At 45.6% G+C, this 25,674-nt stretch overlaps 1 protein-coding gene across 1 annotated transcript in view; it reads left to right on the top strand.

Moving 5' to 3' along the window:
- Positions 1-24,261, top strand: part of LOC139565770 (cadherin-like and PC-esterase domain-containing protein 1) — an 89,895-nt gene extending 65,634 nt beyond the window's left edge. Inside the window, exons 15-21 of the mRNA XM_071386311.1 lie at positions 15,673-15,790; positions 16,392-16,528; positions 19,567-19,787; positions 20,423-20,524; positions 20,652-20,739; positions 21,276-21,422; positions 22,619-24,261. Of these exons, the coding sequence (XP_071242412.1) occupies positions 15,673-15,790; positions 16,392-16,528; positions 19,567-19,787; positions 20,423-20,524; positions 20,652-20,739; positions 21,276-21,422; positions 22,619-22,861 (1,056 nt within the window). The 3' untranslated portion in view covers positions 22,862-24,261. The remainder of the gene's footprint in view (positions 1-15,672; positions 15,791-16,391; positions 16,529-19,566; positions 19,788-20,422; positions 20,525-20,651; positions 20,740-21,275; positions 21,423-22,618) is intronic.
- The last annotated feature ends 1,413 nt before the right edge of the window (positions 24,262-25,674 follow it).

The following is a 25,674-nucleotide window of genomic DNA, read 5'->3' as shown; positions in this document are numbered from 1 at the left end:
TGAGAGGGCCTGGTGTCGTCGTTAGCAGTGTGACCCCAGGGCAAACCCAGTATAAACTCCCTCTCCGTACCACAAGTCCCCACATTTATGTGTTCCACCCATAGGACAGGAAATCCATAGTATTATGTTCTTACTGAGGGATATTTCAGATGTGGTTGCTCATCCTCTTAAGCTGATGTAACCCTCCAATGCGCCACTCAGAGTTGCACAACATATACGCTGTGCAAAATAGTGTTTCAACTGAGGGGTTGTCAACGTGTGTGGAACTCCGAAAGACCGATATGTGGTTCTCTGCTTTGTGCAATGTTGTACTTTGTCTTGTCCTGCTGTTTTGATGTGCCTTTTTGTATTTGACACTTTCTCTGAGGTGATGGTGTTTTCGTTGACCTCCGACACAGGTCTCTCTGCTCTGCAACCTGCCCTGTCCATCGATCTGCCATGCATTAGAGCGTTGGCCAGTGTCGAATCCCCGAGCTGACAAGGTAAACATTCTGTCGTTCTGCCCATGAGCGAGGCAGTTAACCCACTGTTCCCCGGGCGCCGAAGACGTGAATGTCGATAAGGGAAGCCCCCCGTACCTGTCTGGGTTAAATGCGGTGCGGATGACACATTTCAGTTGAATGCATTCAGTTGTACTACTGACTAGGTATCCCCCTTTCCCTTTCCATGTCACTGACAACCACGCTCTGATAACAACTACTATCTCATCTGCTCCCCTCTTCCGCTCAAATTCTAGTCGTTCACTCTCTTCCTCTGTGGGTCAGTGAGAGAGAATGAGAGAGATAGTGTCCACTCATCCTACATGGGGGACAGGAGAATTGGGCCCTAGAACAGGGCCTCCATTGATGTGGCGTGTGGGGCTTTTGAAGTGCTATCATGTGAAGGCTCAGGGCTTCAGTGTTCAGCAGGCTGTCTGGCTGTCTGATGCTGCTTGGTTATCTAGCTATGTTGATAGCCACAGGTGGGAATGGGAAACTGGCTGAGGGTGGATCTCAATAGTCTAGAGTAGCTTCCTTGTCTCGTATCCTATCCTCCGTCTGTATTGACTTCACAACGCTGGTGTTCTATGACCAGCCATGCCTCACTTATTAGGACTGGTGCACTCACCGGTGAGAAAGTCCAACCAGGAGCACTTTCTGTTACTATAGAAGGAGGACTGCCCTTCCACACATAGTTTTATATCTTTATATGTCCACTGTTATGGCTGGACACGTGTTCTGTTTATTCCATTACCGTCTCATTCAACCCTCCACTTCCCATTCCATCAACACAGGCGAGATCACGGCTCTGTCCCAGTTTCCCAACCCTGGTCTCCACACCTATCCGTATCCCGTCTCATAGAGGGAAACTAAGCATTGATTTCCTGGTGTTGTTGTCAGGGGGTCTTGGTGGGAGTCTGGCTCTTTGATGTGCTGCAGCTGTGAATTCCACCGAGGCCCAGTCCCAGAGCTGATCCACAGAAGCTGGCTCTGTTACCCCCCCCTCCACCCCTCTCCTCCCTCGCTCAACCCAGGAGTGTGCCACTTCACTCAGACAATGGCTGACTTTATGCGCCCCGCCGTGTTATCATATGGGAGCGGAGGGAGGGAGGGGGGAGACGGAGGGAAGAGGGGGAGACGGGTCTTCTCATTAAAACTCCCTCAGTCCAATAAAAATAATCGCTGCTGCTGCGTTTGATCTGGTTTGATCAGTCAGAGAGGGTGAGGGGTGATAGACATTCTAAGAAACATTCATTAAATGGTTTGGTCCTTTTATCTTTTAGGGGGTAAATAACTTTGTTGGGTTAGAGGACTCCCCCACTCTTGCCCCCTGTTACCCTGTGTATGTTGAAACCCTCCTCTCTGTCTCTACCACTTGCCTTTCTAGCTTCTCTCTCTCTCTCTCTCTCTCTGTGTGTGTGTGTGTGTGTGTGTGTGTGTGTGTGTGTGTGTGTGTGTGTGTGTGTGTGTGTGTGTGTGTGTGTGTGTGTGTGTGTGTGTGTGTGTGTGTGTGTGTGTGTGTGTGTGTGTGTGTGTGTGTGTGTGTGTTTCATTGCCGTTGACAGGGCCAGTCTGGGTGGGATGATTTAGGGGTCTGTGATTCAGGGCGAGGGGTTAACACCCACGGTCATCCCCTCATAGAGCCCTACAGCTGCTCTAACCTATTAGTACGTAAAGATATTTAGAAGATACAGAGAAAGATTGAAGCAACTAGAGGTACAGTACCAGTCAAAAGTTTGGACACACCAACTCATTCAAGGGTTTTTCTTTATTTTTACTATTTTCTGCATTGTACCCTTTGCCTTGATGACAGCTTTGCTCACTCTTGGCATTCTCTCAACCAGCTTCACCTGGCATGTTTTTCCAACAGTCTTGAAGGAGTTCCCACATATGCTGAGCTGTTTTCCTTCATTCTGGGGTCCAACTATTCCCAAACTGTCGGGTGATTGTGGAGGCCAGGTCATCTGATGCAGCACTCCATCACTCTCCTTATTGGTCAAATAGCCCTTACACAGCCTGGAGGTGGGTTGGGTCATTGTCCAGTTGAAAAACAAATGATAGTTCCACTATCCGCAAACCAGATGGGATGGCGTATCGCTGTAGTATGCTGTGCTAGTCATGCTGTTTAAGTGTACCTTGAATTCTAAATAAATCACAGTGTCACCAGCAAAGCACCATCACACCTCCTCCTCCATGCTTCATGGTGGGAACTACACATGCAGAGATCATCTGTTCACCTACTCTGCGTCTCACAAAGACACAGAGTTTGGAACCAAAAATCTAGAATTTGGACTCATCAGACCAAAGGACAGATTTCCACCGGTCCAATGTCCATTGCTCGTGTCTCTTGGGCCTAGCAAGTCTTTTCTTATTTGTGTCGTTTAGTAGTGGTTTCTTTGCAGCAATTTGACCATGAAGGCCTGATTCACGCAGTCTCCTCTGAACAGTTGATGTTGAGATGTGTCTGTTACTTGAACTCTGTGAAGCATTTATTTGGGCTGCAATTTCTGAGGCTGGTAACTCTAATTAAGTTATCCTCTGCATCAGAGGTAACTCTGGGTCTTCCTTTCCTGTGGCGGTTCTCATGAGAGCCAGTTTCATCATAGCACTTGATGGTTTTTGCAACTGCACTTGAAGACACTTTCAAAGTTCTTGACATTTCCCAGATTGACTGACCTTCATGTCTTAAAGTAATGATGGACTGCCGTTTCTCTTTGCTTATTTGAGCTGTTCTTGCCATAATATGGACTTGGTCTTCTACCAAATAGGGCTATCTTCTGTATACCACCCCTACTGTCACGCTCTGCCCATAGTAAGCTGTTTATTTTCTGTGTTGGTTGGGGAGTGATAGTGACTTGGGTGGGTCATCTAGGTGTTTTGTATTTCTATGGTGGCCTGATATGGTTCCCAATCAGAGGCAGCTGTTTATCGTTGTCTCTGATTGGGGATCATATTTAGGTAGCCATTTTTCCTAATTTGTGTTTGTGGTATCTTGTCTACATTGAGTTGCCCACACCAGTAGCTTCACGTTTCGTTTATGCTTTATTGTTTTGTTTTGGTGAGTTTCAGTTTATAAAAAATATGTGGAACTCTATTCACGCTGCGCCTTGGTCTACTCATTTCAACGAGCTTGACACCTACCTTGTCACAACACAACTGATTGACTCAAACGCATTAAGAAGGAAAGAAATTCCACAAATTAACTTTTAACAAGGCACACCTGTTAATTGAAATACATTCCAGGTGACTACCTCATGAAGCTGGTTGGGTGTGCGAAGCTGTCATCAAGTCAAAGGGTGGCTACTTTGAACAATCGCAAATATAAAATATAGTAGACTTTTGTGGTTACTACATGATTTGCATATGTGTTATTTCATAGTTTTAAAGACTTCACTATTATTCTACAATGTAGAAAATAGTACAAATAAAGAAAAACCCTGTAATGAGTAGGTGTGGCCAAACTTTTGACTGGTTCTGTACCTACTACCTCACGTATGCACGCACACACACAGGCAATAGGTTGTCTGGTCCATGAAGGTCATCGTGGTAACGGTGTGTTTCCTCGTGACTGGGGGGCACATTGAGGTCCAGAGAGCAAGACTTATGTAAACTTGGCAACGCCCACATTCCCACTGTCCTGACTTAATTTCCCGCTCCTCCAACTCTCCCAGCACCTGTCTATGAGGGAATATCCTAATTTGGGAATATCGCTCACCTGGCAAACATAGGATTCCCGAAATCGGAACATTCCTAACATCATCATCCAGGAACGAACACAACCCTCTGTCTTCCCTCTTCTCTCACCCCTCTGTTCCTCTCACCCTCTGTCTTTCTCTCGCTCCATCACTCTCTCACTATTTCTCTTTCCCATGTTTCCCCTGTTTCCCCTCTGGATCAATGCATGGACCTCCTTGCTGTTACACAGTTAAATACTGTTTTTTTATTTTACGAGGATGGTTGTCCTGGTTGTCATGAGGACATGACAGATCTCCGGTCATGATGGAGCAGTTAGGTTTTATGGCGTCCCTCCTGGAGCTCTGTTATTCCTGGTGGTGTCCCCGGCAGCGTTCCTGGCCCAGGGAAATGGGAATGTCGTCTGAGAAGAAGCGAGGCCAGCTCTTAGTGGAGGGAAACCATAATGATAAGATGTGTGTGTGGATTGTGTTGGCAGGGAGAGTGACTTGTACAGTGTAATGCACATTATCACATAGGAAAACACACTTGAGTTTTAAGGCACATTAACAAGCATATAAACACGCATGCATGTATGTTCGCACACAAATGTGGGCACACACACACACACACACACACACACACACACACACACACACACACACACACACACACACACAGAGGGTAGGCTATCACATGATTGGATTTCCAGCTGTGCTATGCATTTTGTTTTACCTTGCAGTTTGATTATACAGTAGTACTTGAGGTCACTTGTACATTAGCTGACATAACACTCACAGACTATCAATCTTTACTTCATACCCTCTTCCCTTAGCCTCTAGTCTCTTGTTCAGCATCCATCTCACTCTCTCTTTCTGCTAACCCCCTCTCTCTCTATCTGACTCCCCCTTGTTTCTCTCCGATTCTGTCTGCCTCTCTCTCTCGCTCGCTCTCGCTCTCTCTCATTCACACTGAGCACACACACCTCTGCATATGTTCCTGTATGCGTCTGTTTCCTCATTAGACATTGTTTCTGGGTGGTATTGTAAACTGGTAATGAGCTGTGTACTGTTGTTCTGATCAGAGGGTGGATGTCTGGGCGTTCCCCTCCTCTCTGTGCCCCCCCCCCCCCCCCCCACCCGGAGCGGGGTTCTGCGATTCCTCCAAAGGCCCTATAAACTATGTTTTAAATTGGTTATCGGAAATGTGTGCATTTGTTTCTGTGTGTGTTCTATCCCAATGTAAATGGAGCCCATGACAACCTAATTTAACCAGTCAATAACTTACGTATGAATTATCTCACTTTGACTAGCCAAAACCTATAGCTCTCGTTACTATGAACATACACAAGCTTCAATATCTATCAGGTATACAAATTGGTAAAAATGACAAAATACAATTTAAATCACAAAAAATAACAGTACACATCTCAGAACTTTTGCTTATAATGGAATATCTGAGGTCTTAGACAGTGATGGAATGTTTAGGCCCTGCGTGTGCCAAGAAAATCCTCCCTCTCACCAAAGTGTAAATATCGCTCTTTTGCTTTTACACGTCTCTATGGTAACGCCAAGCATGTCCAATGTGGCGGTGTGGACTGTGGAATACTGTTCAGCAGCAGGCATATCCCTGGCAATCACACCGAGGATCACCCAAATATGAATAACAGCTCTACATATTCCCTCCAATTCTCCACAAGTCTCTGTTTCCACCTTTAATCACCACTAATCAGTGTAGTAACTCAACCTTATAGGATATAATCATCACTCAATCAGTGTAGTAACTCAACCTTATGGGAAATATTTCCCATATAGTATATGTGTATATGTCATATACACTATAGTATATGTGTATATGGCATATACACTCCCGACTCTGTTAAGTGCAGATCTGTAAACATTGATTTGGAACGGTAAAAACATAGAATCCTACTGCTGTTAAACCTTTACAGATGTGGTTGGGACTTTATCCGGCTGCTGGCATTAGTAGCGGGCTCTGTTTAAGAGAAAAGGGGGTGTATGATCTAGTAAATGCAGCTCTACGCTCGCGCCCAATCAGGGGTTTCATTTAAGTAATTTTTTTTAATCATTTTTTTAATTTAACCTTTAACTTGGCAAGTCAGTTAAGAACAAATTCTTATTTACAATGACGGCCAACCCCGGCCGCCCTATGGGACTCCTAATCACGGCCCTTCGTCTCTCGTTTGTGGTTGCGGCAGCCCAATTATGGGTGCATGTTGAAATAACTGTACCATTATCCACACCAGTCACTGTTCATTTGGTTCTCCCGCCATTACAACGCACCGATTTGAATGTCCTTCTCTGAGTTTGGGCTGTCTACTACTGACTGACTGGCTCACTAAGACTTACCAAGACTTCTCTCTCTCACTTTAATCCTCTTCCTCTCTGTCTTTATTCCTGTCTCTCCATCTCGATTTCTATGTCTCTTTGTTCCTGTCTTTGTCTCTCTGTGTCTTTTTCTGCACACTCCTAACCATAACAAAGCTTGCAATGGGCTGCCCATAAGAACTGGACTGCCTAACCATTGGCCAGATCTGAGTCCCAGAAAACCAGTACAATACCAGATTAAGTTTAATACCTGACACAAACAAACCCTTGTTGAACGTCTGGGTTGGGATGACTCAGTCCTGGACTGTTTCCCAGGTTCTCCAGTTCTGGTCCTCACTGCAGTGGATCAATAGTGCTCTCATGGCTCCATTTCACTTAGTACGAGCTAGTGCTTGCGGCTAACGCTCATGTTAACTTTAGCTACTCATGCTCTGATGATCTTTACACAGTCATAGGGACTGGTCCTCTCAGCCTGCGGTTTCCCGAGGTCACTCTGTTGCCAGGTTACATCATGGTTGTTGTTGTGGATGTAGAGGAAAGACTGTATGGTTAGAATTTACTTTAATTGACCACATAATCATTATTAGAAGATGTATTCGTTTATGTGATTGGTAGTAAAGTCTCCTGATGGCCATATGGTGGCTCTGAAGGTTCACATTTTCTCTATATAGCAGAGAGCTTTCAGGCTGAGAGTTGGGAATTGATATAGATTAATAACCTATGTTCTATGTTTTCCCATAGAAACAGAAGGCATGGAATTTGAAACAGTTTGGAATTGAAACAGTTTTTTATCCCCCTTCAAATTTCCTGAATTTAAATCTGTAACATTCTTGCGCAATTGAGATTGTACTTCTAGGAATCTGCGTACATATCTTACACTGACTGCGCTGAGAGGCTGGGAAAAGTCCTTGTGAGCTGCAAGTGATTGAACATTTGGCAGTGTGGATATCGCTGTGTGGTAGACCATTCCAGATTGGCTGACCATTGTTTCCTCTGGGATCTGGCTGGGTTTCTTTCCCCTTTTGACTTGGCACTCTGTCTCCTGTACTTCATAGTGCCATCAAAGGACATCCTACCAAAAAGTCTTCATGTCTTTATAATGATTTTGTTGTATACGTTTGTTCATACATTCCAGTGTGATGCATTGTACAGGTTTTACTCTGCCCCTTGGTGAGAGGAGGAGAGCAGGAGAACTGTCTGTGTGTGTGTGTGTGTGTGTGTGTGTGTGTGTGTGTGTGTGTGTGTGTGTGTGTGTGTGTGTGTGTGTGTGTGTGTGTGTGTGTGTGTGTGTGTGTGTGTGTGTGTGTGTGTGTGTGTGTGTGTGTGTGTGTGTGTGTGTGTGTGTGTGTGTGTGCGTGCGTGCGTGCGTGCGTGCGTGCGTGCGTGCGTGCGTGCGTGCGTGCGTGCGTGCGTGCGTGCGTGCGTGCGTGCGTGCGATGATCTCCTAATCCTATAGCTCTATTCATGTGACATCCCATATCTCCTTTGGGATATTGCTAGATATTTTTATATGCTCGACTTTGATGTTTAGAGTGGCTGGAGACTGGTGTACATACAACAAACTTCTCAGAAGTCCGGATTTTTCTCTAGCATGTCCCACAGCAATTTTCCCTGTCATTACAATCACATGATATGACAAACTAGATGGTATTCATCCCATCAATTCTTTGATAGTCCTCTTCCATGAGTGACTGGTGGTAGGATTCCCCTCTCCCGCTTGGACCACTGGGAGTGCGATCAGAAGACATCTGGGAAGCTCAGAGGGAGGTAGACATGAACACCCAGGGCCCTGGATGGAACCTAGTAGAACCTGCATCCTCCCACGTTCTGTGGCGTGGTTCTTGGTTACTCTATCTGTCTGCACTGGTGACTTGGCGATGTAAGGTCTACTCCTATGGTCTAATCAATGTCACTCTAACAAGAGTTGTTTATGTCTTCAAGACCAAGTGTTCAACAGGTACATAGTGACCTGTGATTCATTTTGATTGGACAGCCAATGGTTTGTGAGGGCTACGGTGCATCAGAGAGGCTGGTTTGATCAGATGCATGCTTAGGGAAGTAGTAAGCAATACAGGGATGTGTGTGTGTGTGTGTGTGTGTGTGTGTGTGTGTGTGTGTGTGTGTGTGTGTGTGTGTGTGTGTGTGTGTGTGTGTGTGTGTGTGTGTGTGTGTGTGTGTGTGTGTGTGTGTGTGTGTGTGTGTGTGTGTGTGTGTGTGTGTCATTCTCTAATGTGTTGAATATTCCACTCTCTCACTCGTCCTCCCTAACTCCCTCCTCCCATTCATTCCCACACCGGAGAGTAAAATGTCATTTTCCACAAGAACTCAAATAACATTTCCTCAGATGGCAGGCAGCAGTCTTGTTAACATGCCAACATTTATGAAATGAATGGCGTACATACTTCAACTAGGGTAGAAGTGAAAACAGTATTCTAGCCAGAAAATACTCTACCCTTTCGTTCTTTTCCCCTCTCTCACAAGAAACGAATAACAAAAGCCAATACAATACACACGATTTGACAGAAATGGATGTTGTGCCGTTTTTAGGGCAAGAAAACAACTAGTTTGCCAGAGAATACTTGTCTAAGTGTACGTGACCGTTCAGCATTTTCCTTCTGTTGTTGGGATACGGTGGGACCAGAAAGACCTATGGAATATTGGTGGTTTAGCATGACAGATATGGGATTACAGCCTAATAGCATCTGATCAAATCCTATTGATGACAGATTATATGAAATGCTCTTTAGCCATTTACACCTGTGGGAATTGTCCGATATGAATATGGCTCCATGTAAATGTTTCTTACAGGAGAATGATGAAAAGCATATGCATAACCATGGTAGCAATTGAAAGGGATCAGTTTTGAGATTATGGGGAAATTATTAGACCAAAATTGAGGACACAACAGTTCACCGAGACTGAATCCAAACATTACACTGTTGATTGTGTGTTCATTTTACATTTACTGTACTTTTGGCCACATTTGTAGATAACGAAATCTAAAAATACTCTGAATACATTCAGTAACATAATAGGAATATTCCTATGTGGGGTAGGTGCAACATAAGACAAACAAAATTGCGAGAGGACTAACTATTGTCTGCAAGTGGCCAGACACCTCTCTAGTGTGCACAGTTCCTAAGTCATTTCAATACACTTTTATCTCAAAGAAGAGTCTTCAACTATAAGGTGTTTTTTGATCTCTCCTAGCCGTGCCTTTGAGGAACTAGATCAAGAACACCTGTAGTTGTTTTGTTTGGAACACTGCCCTTTGGAATCATGCGTGCATTCTGTTCGGAACAACCCAGGGTATGACGTCAGGTCATCTTGTAACTAACTGTGCATCAAACGTAGTGGTCATAAACATCGACATGAGTTATGACATGAGTTTTATGATATGGAAATGTGAAGTGCACATTTAGACTCACAGGTGTTTGGCTTGTATGACATCAAATCGGTATTTATTATAATCCTCAACGTCTTTCAAAATACAATGAATGCTCTTAATTTACAGCATTTCCCTCACTCAGACAACAAAATATTTGCAAAAGTTGCCCAATTAGCAGGAGGGACGGGTGCAACCGCCCATTAGGGGGAAACAGGGTCACTGGCCGCCTCACCGCCCATTAGGGGGAAACAGGGTCACTGGCCGCCTCAACGCCCATTAGGGGGAAACAGGATCATTGGCCGCCTCACCGCCCATTAGGGGGAAACAGGGTCACTGACCGCCTCACCGCCCATTAGGGGGAAACAGGGTCACTGGCCGCCTCACCGCCCATTAGGGGGAAACAGGGTCACTGACCGCCTCACCGCCCATTAGGGGGAAACAGGGTCACTGGTCGCCTCACCGCCCCTTAGGGGGAAACAGGGTCACTGGCCGCCTCACCGCCCATTAGAGGGAAACAGGGTCACTGGCCGCCTGACCGCCCATTAGAGGGAAACAGGGTCACTGGCCGCCTCACCGCCCATTAGAGGGAAACAGGGTCACTGGCCGCCTCACCGCCCATTAGAGGGAAACAGGGTCACTGGCCGCCTCACCGCCCATTAGGGGGAAACAGGGTCACTGGCCGCCTCTCCGCCCATTAGGGGGAAACAGGGTCACTGGCCGCCTCACCGCCCATTAGGGGGAAACAGGGTCACTGGCCGCCTCACCGCCCATTAGGGGGAAACAGGGTCACTGGCCGCCTCATCACCCATTAGAGGGAAACAGGGTCACTGGCCGCCTCATCACCCATTAGAGGGAAACAGGGTCACTGGCCGCCTCACCGCCCATTAGGGGGAAACAGGGTCACTGGCCGCCTCACCGCCCATTAGGGGGAAACAGGGTCACTGGCCGCCTCATCACCCATTAGAGGGAAACAGGGTCACTGGCCGCCTCATCACCCATTAGAGGGAAACAGGGTCACTGGCCGCCTCACCGCCCATTAGGGGGAAACAGGGTCACTGGCCGCCTCACCGCCCATTAGGGGGAAACAGGGTCACTGGCCGCCTCACCGCCCATTAGGGGGAAACAGGGTCACTGGCCGCCTCACCGCCCATTAGAGGGAAACAGGGTCACTGGCCGCCTCATCACCCATTAGAGGGAAACAGGGTCACTGGCCGCCTCATCACCCATTAGAGGGAAACAGGGTCACTGGTCGCCTCACCTCCCATTAGGGGGAAACAGGGTCACTGGTGGTTGTTTGCAGTAACTTATTTTGTTGTTGTAATATCACAAACGGGCGTGGCAATTTCACCATTAAGTATTCCAGCTTTAAGATGGCTGTTCAAGCTGTCACAACATAGGTTATAAATGAACTGTTACCTCGGATGTCCCTCTCATTATTATAAATACTGTATTTCATTTACTCTGAAGATCCTTACTGGTCAATCAAACGTAAAGCCTAGGAGTTATTTTGCTCAAGTTCTCTGGCTAAAAAGGGGGTGGTATTTTTGTTGTATTTTGACGACAATATTTACAACATTTTTTACTGGTTTGACGTTTTTGAATGTTCAGTTATTTTATTTCCACTGTGTTCTTTGGGAGTCAGCGGCTCTCCTGTAACCATGAAATTGACTTTCTGAGGAGAGGAATCCAGCTCTTTACAGTAGAACTGCCCTGAAGGAACTCTAGAACTCTGTTGCCTTGTAGTCAGAACATACAGTGTATTTCAGCAGTCTTTCTAGGGACTGGCCTGTTGTTTCAACAGCACCCAACAACCCCTGGGAGACCCAGCATGAAGACTGAGGTGAACGAGATCTCCAATAGCTTTATTGTTTTATACAGTTGTATTGTTTTATTCAGGCAGGATTAGACAAAGCCTATCTTCAGAGGAGTGATTTTCAGAGTGTGTGTTTGTACACTCCTATGCCTTGGTGTGTTTCCCTTGTGCTACTACTTGATACCCTTTTGAGACATAGAATTCCCCAAATATTTATTATACCCCCAAATATGTATTATTTTGTGTGTTATTCCTTTTTCCCCCAATTAACTTTTTTTTACGATCTCAACCCCAACTTGAGGTGAACGGAGGAGGCTCCTTGTCTCCCTACTAAGCTGGCTTCTCTAATGAGTAGGGTCCTTTTGGTCCTGGAGGATTTGGAGTCTGATCGGTAGATTGACCAGGCTTTGTGTCTGCTCCAACAAAAGCAGGTAGTTGTATCTTAACAAGGCCTCTTGGCACAGAGACAAGCAGCTATGATCTAATGGAGATCACGGTCGGATTAGCTGTGTGTGTGTGTGTGTGTGTGTGTGTGTGTGTGTGTGTGTGTGTGTGTGTGTGTGTGTGTGTGTGTGTGTGTGTGTGTGTGTGTGTGTGTGTGTGTCGGGGATTAGCACTCCCTTTTTCGAGGTTGGTTAGCATAGCTCTTTGATCAATGCAGATTACTGTAGTGTTGGACTCAGAACCTTATAACCAAGTCACCCCACACACACACACACACACACACACACACACACACACACACACACGCACACGCACACGCACACGCACACGCACACGCACACGCACACACACACTACATTTCACTGAGGGCTGGTGTCAGGGGGAAGCTATTATTGCTCCCTGTTCTAGAATTCATTTTAAGGAGGGGGAAAGAGAACTTGACATCAGATAGAATGCTGGTATATGTGCGTACCTGCCACTGAAAAAGAAAGAGGGAGGTTGAGAGAAAGAGAGGGAAAAGATGGAGAAAGGGCAGAGAGAAAAATAAAGAGATGACCGATACAAAAAAAGATACAGGTCTTTTGTACGTGGCAGCGAGACTCTCCGGTCCGTTTTAAGAAGAGGGATGGAGGGAAGGATGAAAGGTGGCCGCGAGACTCTCCGGTCCGTTTTAAGAAGAGGGATGGAGGGAAGGATGAAAGGTGGCAGCGAGACTCTCCGGTCCGTTTTAAGAAGAGGGATGGAGGGAAGGATGAAAGGTGGCAGCGAGACTCTCCGGTCCGTTTTAAGAAGAGGGATGGAGGGAAGGATGAAAGGTGGCAGCGAGACTCTCCGGTCCGTTTTAAGAAGAGGGATGGAGGGAAGGATGAAAGGTGGCCGCGAGACTCTCCGGTCCGTTTTAAGAAGAGGGATGGAGGGAAGGATGAAAGGTGGCAGCGAGACTCTCCGGTCCGTTTTAAGAAGAGGGATGGAGGGAAGGATGAAAGGTGGCAGCGAGACTCTCCGGTCCGTTTTAAGAAGAGGGATGGAGGGAAGGATGAAAGGTGGCAGCGAGACTCTCCGGTCCGTTTTAAGAAGAGGGATGGAGGGAAGGATGAAAGGTGGCAGCGGTGCGTTTCCTCCATAACGGCGGTTGGGCCGTGGCCCCAGGCGGCTCCCTCAGACCCCGGGGCCTCTGTGTTTGTGGCGTGTACACTGTGCACAGGTACGAACAAGAAAATCCCTGTTAAGTTGTCTTGTGGCACTTTGTTGAGAGCTGCGCCGGAGCCGTGGGGAATGTGGTGTGGACGTGTGAACTGAAGACCCTCGGAGGGAGGGAGGGAGGTTGGGTGGGTGAGGTTCAGTTCCTTCATGGCCCGCTTGAAAAGGAACGTGTACGTGCATCTAGGTGTGTGTGTGTGGAGAGCATCTATGTTTGTGTGTGTGAGGTTCAGTCGCGCCGCAAGCCCGATGGTAAGGGGAGGTGCCTGGCGGTTTCTCTGTACTCAGGGCCAGACGGTCGGGCGGCTCCCACGGGGCCCCTGGGATACGTAGCTTCCCAGCCGCTGTCATTCATCTGGTTAGGTTTGTCTGACCTCTGACCGCTCACCTCCAACAATTTGACCCCCCACCACCACCAACCTCAAAGAGTGGGACACAGCACCCACCGCCAAGCTCTCTGATACCGAAGAGAAGAGACAAAGAAGGGTGAGAGGGAGATGGAGAGAAATGAGATGAGTAAAGAAGTGAAAGACTGTGAAAATAGAGAGGGCCCAAAAGAGAGATGGAAACACGGTGAGCGAGGGAATGGCAGAAAGGTCATTACCATTACCTGGTAAAATAAGGGTTAAATAAAGTAAAAATTGAGACATAGGGATGAGTCAGTGGTCAGTGACCACAGTAACTGCCTCCCATGACTCAAACAGAGAGGGGAAAACATGATCATTCCTATCAGTACACAACTACAGTTATGAAAGCCTTTGACAATGGAGATTTCCATCATCTATATGGTTGTAGATATGATCAGATGAGGTGAATTGTTAAATAAATTCATATGGTCATAAATCTACCCCAACCTGCCATTTGCATTACTGTGTTTCATTGTGACAACAACTTGAACAATAGCATTGAATGGATACTAGAACAATAGCACTGAATGGATACTAGAACAATAGCACTGAATGGATACTAGAACAATAGCACTGAATGAATACTAGAACAATAGCACTGAATGGATACTAGAACAATAGCACTGAATGGATACTAGAACAATAGCACTGAATGGATACTAGAACAATAGCACTGAATGGATACTAGAACAATAGCACTGAATGGATACTAGAACAATAGCACTGAATGGATACTAGAACAATGGCACTGAATGGATACTAGAACAATAGCACTGAATGGATACTAGAACAATAGCACTGAATGGATACTAGAACACTAGCACTGAATGGATACTAGAACAATGGCACTGAATGGATACTAGAACAATAGCACTGAATGGATACTAGAACAATAGCACTGAATGGATACTACAACAATAGCACTGAATGGATACTACAACAATAGCACTGAATGGATACTAGATCCATTCAGGATACTAGAACAATAGCACTGAATGGATACTAGAACACTAGCACTGAATGGATACTAGAACAATGGCACTGAATGGATACTAGAACAATAGCACTGAATGGATACTAGAACAATAGCACTGAATGGATACTAGAACAATAGCACTGAATGGATACTACAACAATAGCACTGAATGGATACTAGAACAATGGCACTGAATGGATACTAGAACAATAGCACTGAATGGATACTAGAACAATAGCACTGAATGGATACTAGAACAATAGCACTGAATGGATACTAGAACAATGGCACTGAATGGATACTAGAACAATAGCACTGAATGGATACTAGAACAATAGCACTGAATGGATACTAGAACACTAGCACTGAATGGATACTAGAACAATGGCACTGAATGGATACTAGAACAATAGCACTGAATGGATACTAGAACAATAGCACTGAATGGATACTACAACAATAGCACTGAATGGATACTACAACAATAGCACTGAATGGATACTAGATCCATTCAGGATACTAGAACAATAGCACTGAATGGATACTAGAACACTAGCACTGAATGGATACTAGAACAATGGCACTGAATGGATACTAGAACAATAGCACTGAATGGATACTAGAACAATAGCACTGAATGGATACTAGAACAATAGCACTGAATGGATACTACAACAATAGCACTGAATGGATACTAGAACAATGGCACTGAATGGATACTAGAACAATAGCACTGAATGGATACTAGAACAATAGCACTGAATGGATACTAGAACAATAGCACTGAATGGATACTACAACAATAGCACTGAATGGATACTACAACAAAAGCACTGAGTGGATACTAGTTTACAACATGAACTCAACACGATGAAGTTCCCTCAGCCTCCCAGTATGATCGACCATCCCTCATAATCTCATCTATTTCTCCCTGTGTCTACGCAGGACTGTGGCCTGGTGGTGCAACCAGATCAGCCCTGTGGTTTGGAGCCCCTACCTGGGCCACTCTCTCCAGGCGAGCCCCATGCCCCAAAGCAGCCCTGCACCTCCGGGGATGTACCAGGTCTGTTTCCTCCCTAAAGATATCACTTCACATTGTTTTCATAGATAACGATTCATACATAGCTGAAAGGCTTTATGAATTACTGTCAGAATAGTTTTTTCACTCCTCAGAAATGTTCTACTTAGAAATAATTCTCATTGCTTTGAAATGTTATGCACACGTGCCCAGATGTCCATATGAAACCTTGCTGTGTGTGTATCTGTACAAGGATGATTTAAGTGGCCAACACACACTTTGATTTAAGTGCAAAGGGTCAGAGGTTAAACTCAGCTTTTAAAACCCAATATCCTACCCTGCAGGGCAGATAATAAATGTCAGCAGGGAGAGCAATGTGAAGTGTGTGTGGAGAATTATAACTTGCACAATGTGAAGCTTTGCTGGTGAGAAATCTGTCTATGTTTTGTTCATGGAAATATCTATATTTATTAATAAAAATGTTTTTTTGGAGCAGGAACAATTAACCACTTTATTCACTTCTGATTGCCTGTCCTTTTTCTCTCTCCATTTCTTTCCCTCCCTCTCTTCTTCTCTCTCCATTTCTTTCCCTCCCTCTCTTCTTCTCTCTCCATTTCTTTCCCTCCCTCTCTTCTTCTCTCCCCAGGTCGTTGGGTGGTTCCTTGCCTCAGCTGTGCCGACAACCGGACCTGTGACTGGAGAGAGGTTGCTTGGCAACCCGAGGGCTGTTACCACCCCTTGCTGGACCTCCCCCAGCTGCAGGACTGCATGATGTATAGGAAGGTAAGCCCTAATGCAGGGGTAGGCAACTAAATTCATCAGTGGGATGATTTTTGTCGAAGTGGATGGTCGTGGGGCCGGAGCATAATTATAATAATTTTTATTCTGCGAATTAACCACAGCTAAGCCCAAAAATAGATTTTATAAGAAAATAACAATCATGTCATACCTTGTTTACACTGAGACACAATCACATACTCAACATGCACAAAAGTACAACACTCCATGGCCTAAGTCTAAGATCACTATGCGCAACGTCAAGCGTCGACTGGAGTGGTGTAAAGCTCGCCGCCATTTGACTCTGGAGCAGTGGAAACTTGTTCTCTGTTCTCGCTACAGCGTACGATGACATTTTAGACGATTCTGTGATTCCAACATTGTGGCAACAGTTTGGAGAAGGACCTTTCCTGTTTCAGCATGACAATGCCCAAAACTAGGTTCATACAGAATGGTTTGTCCGAATCAGTGTCAAAGAACTTGACTGGTCTGCACAGAGCCCTGACCTTAACCCCATCGAACACCTTTGGAATGAATTGGAACGCCGACTGCGAGCCAGGCCTAATCGCCAAACATCATTCCTCGATCTCGCTAATGCTCTCGTGGCTGAATGGACGCGAGTTCCCGCAGCAATGTTCCAACATCTAGTGGAAAGCCTTCCCAGAAGAGTGGAGGCTGTTGTAGCAGCAACTCCATATTAATACCCATGATTTTGGAATGAGATGTTTCGACGAGCAGTGTATGTCCAAAGTCCATGACCTGAGTTCAGGCACTGCTCTCTTGTTCCTAGCTAGGTCTCTGCTCAGGTTACTGTCCCACAATCTACTAACAGTACAGATTAGAAATTAGCTTGTTCCCCAAAAGCGGGAGGTAGTTGGGGTAGGTTAGCAGTGGGCGCTAACTGGGTGCTAACTAGGCGCTAACAAGGCCCTCCAGCTGAGTCATCAAAGACGACACATGGATCCAGACAGACAGCAGCGCCGACAGATTCAGTCAGAGTGCTAATATTTTCCACATGCATAAGACTTGTGCACGTGTACACCCATACACAGACACACTATGTCTATATGTGTGAGAGATATTGCACAGGGGATAACGGAATGATATGGAAGCCAGCTGTATTGGTCAGGCTCTTCAGCGTGTGCTTGGTCAGCACTGGGTGTGAGAAAGGTGTGGGCAGATATGTGTGTTAAGACTACGCTAACCAGCATGCATCTCGTCTAAAGATGGGACAGAGATGATCATGTAAGGATACCAAGACAGGCAGTGTCTAGCACGTTTCCCTTCGTGAGTTAATTTGAGGGCTGAGCCATCCCTCAAACATCTCTGTTTTCTTTTTCTCTCTAGCTCTCTCCGTCTCATTGAAGCCAGGTGGTGAGGGTAGATGAGGTAGGCTATGGTATGATGCCTCTGAGGTGAGAGAGTGAGGTTTATGTGACGCTGTACGAATAGGTCTGTAAACCCAGCAGGGGTTGGTAGAGCTGAGGACAGAAGGAGTGGTGGAGGAACAGAAGCAATATACTGTATGAACTAAAGTCTTAGCCTTTGGCTCATATACTCCAGCAATGCTAATGGGATGGCATGTAGTTCGCTGCACTGGTGTCACAGTACGGAGCGGCCCTCAGGGACGTAAAGCCGTTAAATCAACCCAGGAAATCTATCAGGCATAATAGGTATACACCTTAGAGGAGTGGTATTCAAAGTGTTTCAGAGGAGACCCCATTTTGTCCGCCAGAATTTCTGTGGGACCCCATTTTTTCTCAATAATTTATTTGCGATCCCACCCCAAATCTAATGACACAACCTTAAAATCAGTCAATTTAGATTTTTACATCAACAAATAACCTTCAATTCATTGCATGTTCATATTTTATCAAAATGAAAAGAAACCAATAAATACATTTACTCAATTAAATTGTATCTTTCAAATTATCTATCTCAAAAATGTTTGTGTATTGCCCCATATAATAATCTGTACTTTTATTTTTTGTTCCTAAAACAATGACAATTTTGGCCCACTGCAGTTTGCGACCCCGACTTTGAATACCAATGCCTTAGAGCCACAGTAGGCATTTACAGTCTTAGTGCTTTCTATAGGCTTAGTCAAATCTCTCTAGGGAATGTGGATAGTGGTTTAGTTAAAGCTGTCTCTGGTGAATGTGGCTAGTGGTTTGTGAAAGAGTTGCCAGTTACTTCCAGGTCAGAGGTCAGTGTGAACGTGTGATTCAAGTTGGACTTCAGCCACTTTAGCTCACATTGCAGCTAATTCTAATAAAGCCTCTCAACTTCCTGTCCTCACATGCCCTACCCAGTTTACCCCTTACTTTAATATGGATCTGTATCAATAATGATTTGATGCATGAGTTATGAGTTACGTCAGTTTGCTCCAGATGTCGTGTTTGTTACATTTCTCTGGACTTCCCCATTTTCTCATCAACAGATTTGGACAACCAGAAGCTTTCACAAAGATGATATGTTTGCCACCTCTCACTCTAAACTACAGTCCATCTGTTTTGGGTCTGTCCTGTGTTTGAAAAGGCTCTTTCACACGCTCTGATTGGCTTAGCTGGAAACTGACTTGGACACTGTCATATCACTTTTGATTTGTTATATTGTGTTATGTGGATTGGTCGTAATAGAAGCATCCCACTGGGCACAGATGTCAATTCAACATTGAAATGACGTGGAAACAGCGCTGATTCAACGAGTGTGTGCCTAGTGGGATTTGCCTTTCATGTGTTCCCATTTTGGCAGTGTTGCAGTTATAAAGGTCAGCCGTTATATATTTAAGTACATGCCAGTCAACTACAGTGAAATCATTTTGAAGTGCAAATTCAATGAAAACTGGGCCATATTCATTAGGCAGCAAATCAAAGAAATGGGCTGAAACAGGGAGGGACTAAATGAACTTGTCCCATAAGAAATGTCCATTTTCGTTCTCTGCTCCAAAACAATTTGGTATGTTTTTCTACGGTGTGCACTAATGAATACAACCCAGGTGTTCTCGATCCTGTCAAGTCAAAACCATTATTCTTGCCACTCAGGTAATGTTCATAGGTGACTCCACTAACCGGGGGATGATGTACTTCCTGATGGAGCGGGTCAACTCTAGTCTGGAGGACTGGGGCAAGGCCCACGACAGCCTGATCTATCGCAACGTCAATCAGGGACACACACACGTCTCCTACTCCTACTACCCCCAGTTCTGGCTGGAGCAGAGCCACAGACCCACCTTCCAGAGGGCCCTGGAGCAGCTCATACTGAGGTGAAGGAGAGGGGGAGTCTGGGTGGGTGGATGGGTGAGGGTTGGCGTTAGTGCCCCTGCTGCACTACAGTATGTCCTGTAATCACTGCAGTCTACTCATCAGCTGTTAGATTGGCATCAAGAAGCCATATCTATGCAGAAGCCATTTTGGCTCTTAGCTCCCATAGACACTTGAAGCCCTATACCCCCATATGGAGAGGAAGCCTTAATTAGTTGCTGTGATCAAAGGGCCGGGGGCTGCGTTCAAGAGTCATGTGTTAAGAGTCGTGTCACAGTGTAATTTAACACAGCAGGTCTCCCATCCACGACTCTCTCTCTGAGACCGCACTCTGGTTTGGATGTGGCTACTGAAGGATATGCTGAGCAGGTTGTGTGTGTGTGTGTGTGTGTGTGTGTGTGTGTGTGTGTGTGTGTGTGTGTGTGTGTGTGTGTGTGTGTGTGTGTGTGTGTGTGTGTGTGTGTGTGTGTGTGTGTGTGTGTGTGTGTGTGTGTGTGTGTGTGTGTGTGTGTGTGCGTGTGCGTGCGCACGCGCGCGAAGGCAGAAGCACGTTGTCAGCATGTGTGCCTATGCCTGTTCAATAGATATAGTCCTACTGCCGAGCTGATGTCTTTTTGATCTTTGATCCCCTCCGAAGATCACGACCCCTGGAGAACTCCCGTCAGACTGTGTTGGTGGCAGGAGGTGTCCAGTGGCTCAACACCAACCACCTGAGGATCATGAGAGAAGTGCTGGAGAGGTAAACCTACTGTTGCATACACTCTGTGGCAAACGCCCTTCCTGACGCCGTTCAGGAATTAGCAACTGCTTAATTAAATCTATTCACTGGCCAAGAATAGACCTCATTACCCATTTCTCTCCTCCAGGGAAGGGCTACAGGATATCATGGTGGTGGTGAAGTCTCTGGGCATGGGCTTCCATCTCCCTGTGGATGGCATCCGCTCTCTCTCACTGGTAGGTCCATCCTCCTCTTTGTGTGCGTTCAGTTTCACTCTTGGTGTCTCCTCCTCAACTCTTTTCTCTGTTTGACCGCTCTGGTTTTCTCTCTGAATCTCTCTCTCTCTCTATCAATCTCTCACTCTCTCTCTCTCTCTCTTCCTCTCTCTCTCGTTCCCCCTCAGCTTCTCTCTACACTCTAATTATTTTCCCACGCTGTTCATTTTACTGCTTATCTGTTAAAGTTTTTAAAAGGCACTGCTTAGTCACCTGGTGGATAGCCCTTTGCCCGTGCTGTGTGTATTTATCTAAAACATTATTGGCTAATAGTCCATGGCTTCCAACATGCTGACTGGTCCAACATCAGCAATGGCACCTGTTCAACAGCAATACAACTAATTCAATTCAAAGTTAAGTTATACTTCAGGCGTGTTGCAATAGGTGCCTCCGAGAACTGTACAAAAATGTTATGGCTACGATACGGCTCCCAATGGGAATGTTTCCTTGTGTTGAGTAGCGATTACTTCTTTGTTGTCTTACTTTAACTTGCCCAGAGAGGAGTACAGGAGCTGTACAGAGAGAACAGCAACATCATCACCGCCGCAAAGCACTATGGGTATGAGGTCATAGACACATTCAGCGTCACCATGGGCCGCTACAAAGAGTTCCTGCAGGGACAGTGCGCCTGCCATTTTCATGAGGTAACCCCCCCCCCCTCAACCCGCCTTCACCCTTGTCTAAAAAACGACAGTACCCTAAGTTCTCGCCCCACCCTGATTGAAACAGTGTGTATCACCTTGAACGTCCTAATTCAGTATGTTCATTTTGTTTATCATAGTTTATATTCATTCTCAGAATTTGCTTACCTACCAGTCAGTTATTCAAATCACAGCACAATGTTATCAACACAATAACACAGGTATCATATGTCTCTCTCTGGATACAGTAATTGATACCAATTATAACTGATGGTTTGTCTAAACCTCAGTGACCAGGGAGCACAGCTAGATCCACAGCAAGCTCTTTCTCCAAGGACTCCCTCTCCCTCTCCGACTGTAATATCTGAACTTCATTATGGATACTTGCTATTTATGTTCGCGCACACGCCGATTTTCCAGGAGGGAATCTTTGGGCTTAAATAATCCTGGGCTTTGACCCCGTGGAGGATCCAAATAGCGAACAGCCATTTTCTGGGCCTAGAGCAAATCGGTTCTTATGTCCTCTTGATTGAACAATCCCCCTCCATGTCAGGGAGCTTTCTAGAAGGAAATCCTGCTGTAACACACATACACACACACTCCCCTTCTCCCCCCTCTCCAGCTCCCTGTAAAAAGAACAGTCACTTGTTTTAATTCAGCTATAAAAAATTGTCCATGGATCGGTTAATCAGTAATTAGCCGTTAGGCCGGGTTTTATTGGGCAGTAAAGCACCACGTTGGTAGCAGCTGGGCCCCAGGGCACATGTGAAGTGGTTTCGGGGATATGTACATGTGCCTCCCCTGCCCCTCCATACCCCCGCCCATCCCCTCCCAGTTCACATGGGTCTTTAAGGGGCAACAGAATTTCCCAAAAGGAAGCCAGAAGGAAGTATGGGATACATGAATGGAGTAATGTCTAACCCGAACCCTGAGGGGATGGACAGGGTTTCTATTATGTCAGGGTTTAGGTCAGGCTTGGATTGTTCCAGTGTGATTTATATTAGAGGAACCCCAGACTGTGACGATGGGTTTCCGCTCTGTTCTGTTCCGTGAAACCCCAGGCAACGTTAGCTAGCCTCCGGTAGTAGAAGTCAGTTCTGGCCATGGTCTAGTTACCTAGTTACAGTATAATATCAGTATGTAGATGTTGTGTTAGAGGTGAGGTGTTGACGTGGTTCTCCTCGCTGTGTTCCTTGAAGGTTGAAAAGCTGTCGTTCTCCAAGGCTCCCCTGCACAGGAAGATGAAGCTCCTTCGACACGGCGAGGAACCTGGGACCGGAACCAGTGGAACTGGAACCGGGTACAGGGATCAGCCCACCCTGCAGCACCAGGACCAGTGGGCGGGGTCTAACTCCTCCACCTATCATGTGAGAGGAGCGGTGAACCAGGTGTACTCGCAGATCCTGCTGAGCAGACTGTGTGTGAGAGACACAGGAAACTAGAACCAGCCCTCACCACCACAGACTGTATGTGTGCGTGCGTGCTTGTGTCCTTGCTTACTAACGTGCGTGTGTGTGTTTGTGCGTGTGTGCGCGTGCGTGCGTATCCATACCAGCGTCTCTCTAAAGAATGAGAGGTCATCCCATCCACGAAGTGCTGAAGTAACAGGAGAGTCCTGACTGGTCAGCCGTGAGACAGACATCACCACTGTCGGTCACACAGACCTCCTCCGATTGGCCCACACACTGCCCCCCCCCCCCCCCCCCCATCATGTGACTGCTACCTCTGCTAGGTAGAGGTTTCCAGATGGTCGAAGAGGGGGATCGCTGGCCGACCGCCAAAAGACTAGGGAAGCAGCTGGAGAAAGAAAAAAGAGGAGAGGGAGAGTGACTGTTGAAGGAGTGTGTCGAGTGCACATCCCACATGTAAGCCTTGCTCTCCCACCAACCGACAATGCTCCCTCAACCCTCCAGCACAAACCCTTACAATTGTATAGTTTTATAGTAGTGGAAACGTTGTTGAAATGTTGTACAGCATTGTTTCTCAATCATCACCTCGTGTACCCCCGGCAATTCCATGTGTTTGATGTATTCCAGAGCTGGCACACCTGATTCAGATTCAACTGGTCAACTAATCAGGTGAGCTAGTTGAGGGCTACAACAACATTGTGAAACGTCTGGGGGTCCCCGAGGAGAGGTTCAAGACTTTTGATGTGTGCCTTTGATGCCTTTATGCATCAGGAAAGCCTATCTCTCGCCATCGGAGGGACTTTTTGATATCCAGCTATTCCTCCTCATATACAGTACCTCATCCATCCGCGCGTCCTGTTGACACCACAACGTATTCTATTCTATGCCAAAGATATGACGAAAGCTGAGCTATTCTTCAAGTGAATGTCTTATGTATGATTTTCTTATAGTTCTATATATTTTTCTACAGATGTTTATTCGTGCCTATAATGTTGATAATCAGTGTATAATGTTTTACATGCAGCATATTGTTTACATGCTAATGAAGGACTGGTGTAATGTGTGCTATGGATTTATACATATTGTCTGATCTGTCCTCTGATCATTTGTATGGAGGGAACTGAGCTGGTGAAGATGAAGGTAATTGTAACACACACACACACACACAGAGTGGAGACACCTGCTTAGCTCTGTTTAGTGGTCCCATGGAACATTGATAGCAAACCTAATCATTTGATTCAGTGATTTTGAAGGAAAACGTAAGGGAAAAGAACAGAAAGACATATTTGCTTAATGCTAAATATTATCAACACTATTCATTTATTTTTAAAGAACATCTATCTTCAAATGGCACTAACTTCAGCTTTGTGTTTCCAGATGGTATATATAAGTTATTCCATTACAACATTAAAGTATATATTTTCTTAACTTAACTTTGTGTCCAGAAACTATGTTCTGAAAGCATGAAACTGTATTTTAAAAGTTCCACAAAGCCCTAGCTTGTATGTTGGCCTCGCAGATTTACTCTTTAAGTTGTGCACCACATGAGGATAAGCCTGTGCATGCTGTTTGCGCACAGCATTAGACTAATCCTTTAACAGTCATCATCACAATTCAACCATGCAGAGGTATGAAGCCGTGTGATGCTCTGAGGCGCTCTCTTTTGTTTTCCTTCTTCGTTTTGTAATTTCCGTTTTGTAATTTCCGTTTTGTAATTTCGTGCCACCAACACCTGATCATCATTTCTTGTCACGCATAGGCCTACAATGTAGCGATACATCTCTATCAGCTGGTTTAGAAGAACACATTTTTTGTACCTTTATTTAACTAGGAAAGTCCGTTAAGAACAAATTATTATTTATAATAACGGCATAACCCGGACGACGCTGTGCGCTGCCCTTTGGGACTCCCAATCACGTCCGGTTGTGATACAGCCTGGAATCGAACCAGGGACGCCCTGAGATGCAGTGCCTTAGACCGCTGCGCCACACCAGAGCCCTTAATATTTAGGGAGACACATGTTCAATTAGGCTGTAACTGTGCTATAATAAAATGGATGACAGTGTAATGTGGTTTAACTCCGTTTTGCGCGTAACGAGCCCTGTCTGTCTCCCCTTTGCAGTCATGTGCCGATAATCCGACACATCCAATCACCCTACCCACGGTGTGATCTGGGCAGAGATCGAGCAACAGGATCGAGAAGTAAAACTAATGTTGATTTAAATGCAGGCCTAAGTCGTGTTTGAAGTCGACGTACTGTTAGGGCCTTATTCCAGAAAGTTATTAGTCTATTTTATTAAGGCCTACTTACACTGACAATGGTGTGTTCAAATTATGTAGCCAAAGTCTATCTAAAAAACGTTATAAACACGGTTATATGACCGCAATAAAATGTAATACAATGTAGCGATATATTGAACATATTTCCATATTTGCTTAAAACCTTGGTTTTATAGTTTCTAGATCAAATAAAGGGAACGCATACAAGGTGAAGTGCCTAAAGTGTTTCAAATTGAATGGTCTTGTGCGACATGTGGCTAAATAACAGCATTGAGTGGGCGAGGAATAGAGTAAGGTAGACGCAACAGTCTCGATCAAAATGAAGGTTAATGTCAAATGTTATAGACAAAGGCTTGCCTTTTGGGCACATGTAACCGCCCTGAAGACGGTGTGCCTGCCGCCTGGGTTTTTGTCGCGCCAAAGAGGAATGCTGGACTCTGCCCTGCACTGCGATTCCGACCTCTGATGTCAAATTTCAGGCAGACCTTTCACTCTGTACTGTTTCAATCGGGGAATTTGAAATGCTTGGGAGGGTTGTGACATTTCTGGGGGCTGAGTAGACCTCA

This window comes from Salvelinus alpinus, chromosome 37 (genome assembly GCF_045679555.1).
Source record: "Salvelinus alpinus chromosome 37, SLU_Salpinus.1, whole genome shotgun sequence".
NCBI classification, from domain to species: Eukaryota; Metazoa; Chordata; class Actinopteri; order Salmoniformes; family Salmonidae; genus Salvelinus; species Salvelinus alpinus.
Note: the sequence above shows the minus strand (reverse complement) of the source record. Positions and strands in the feature narration are given on the sequence as shown.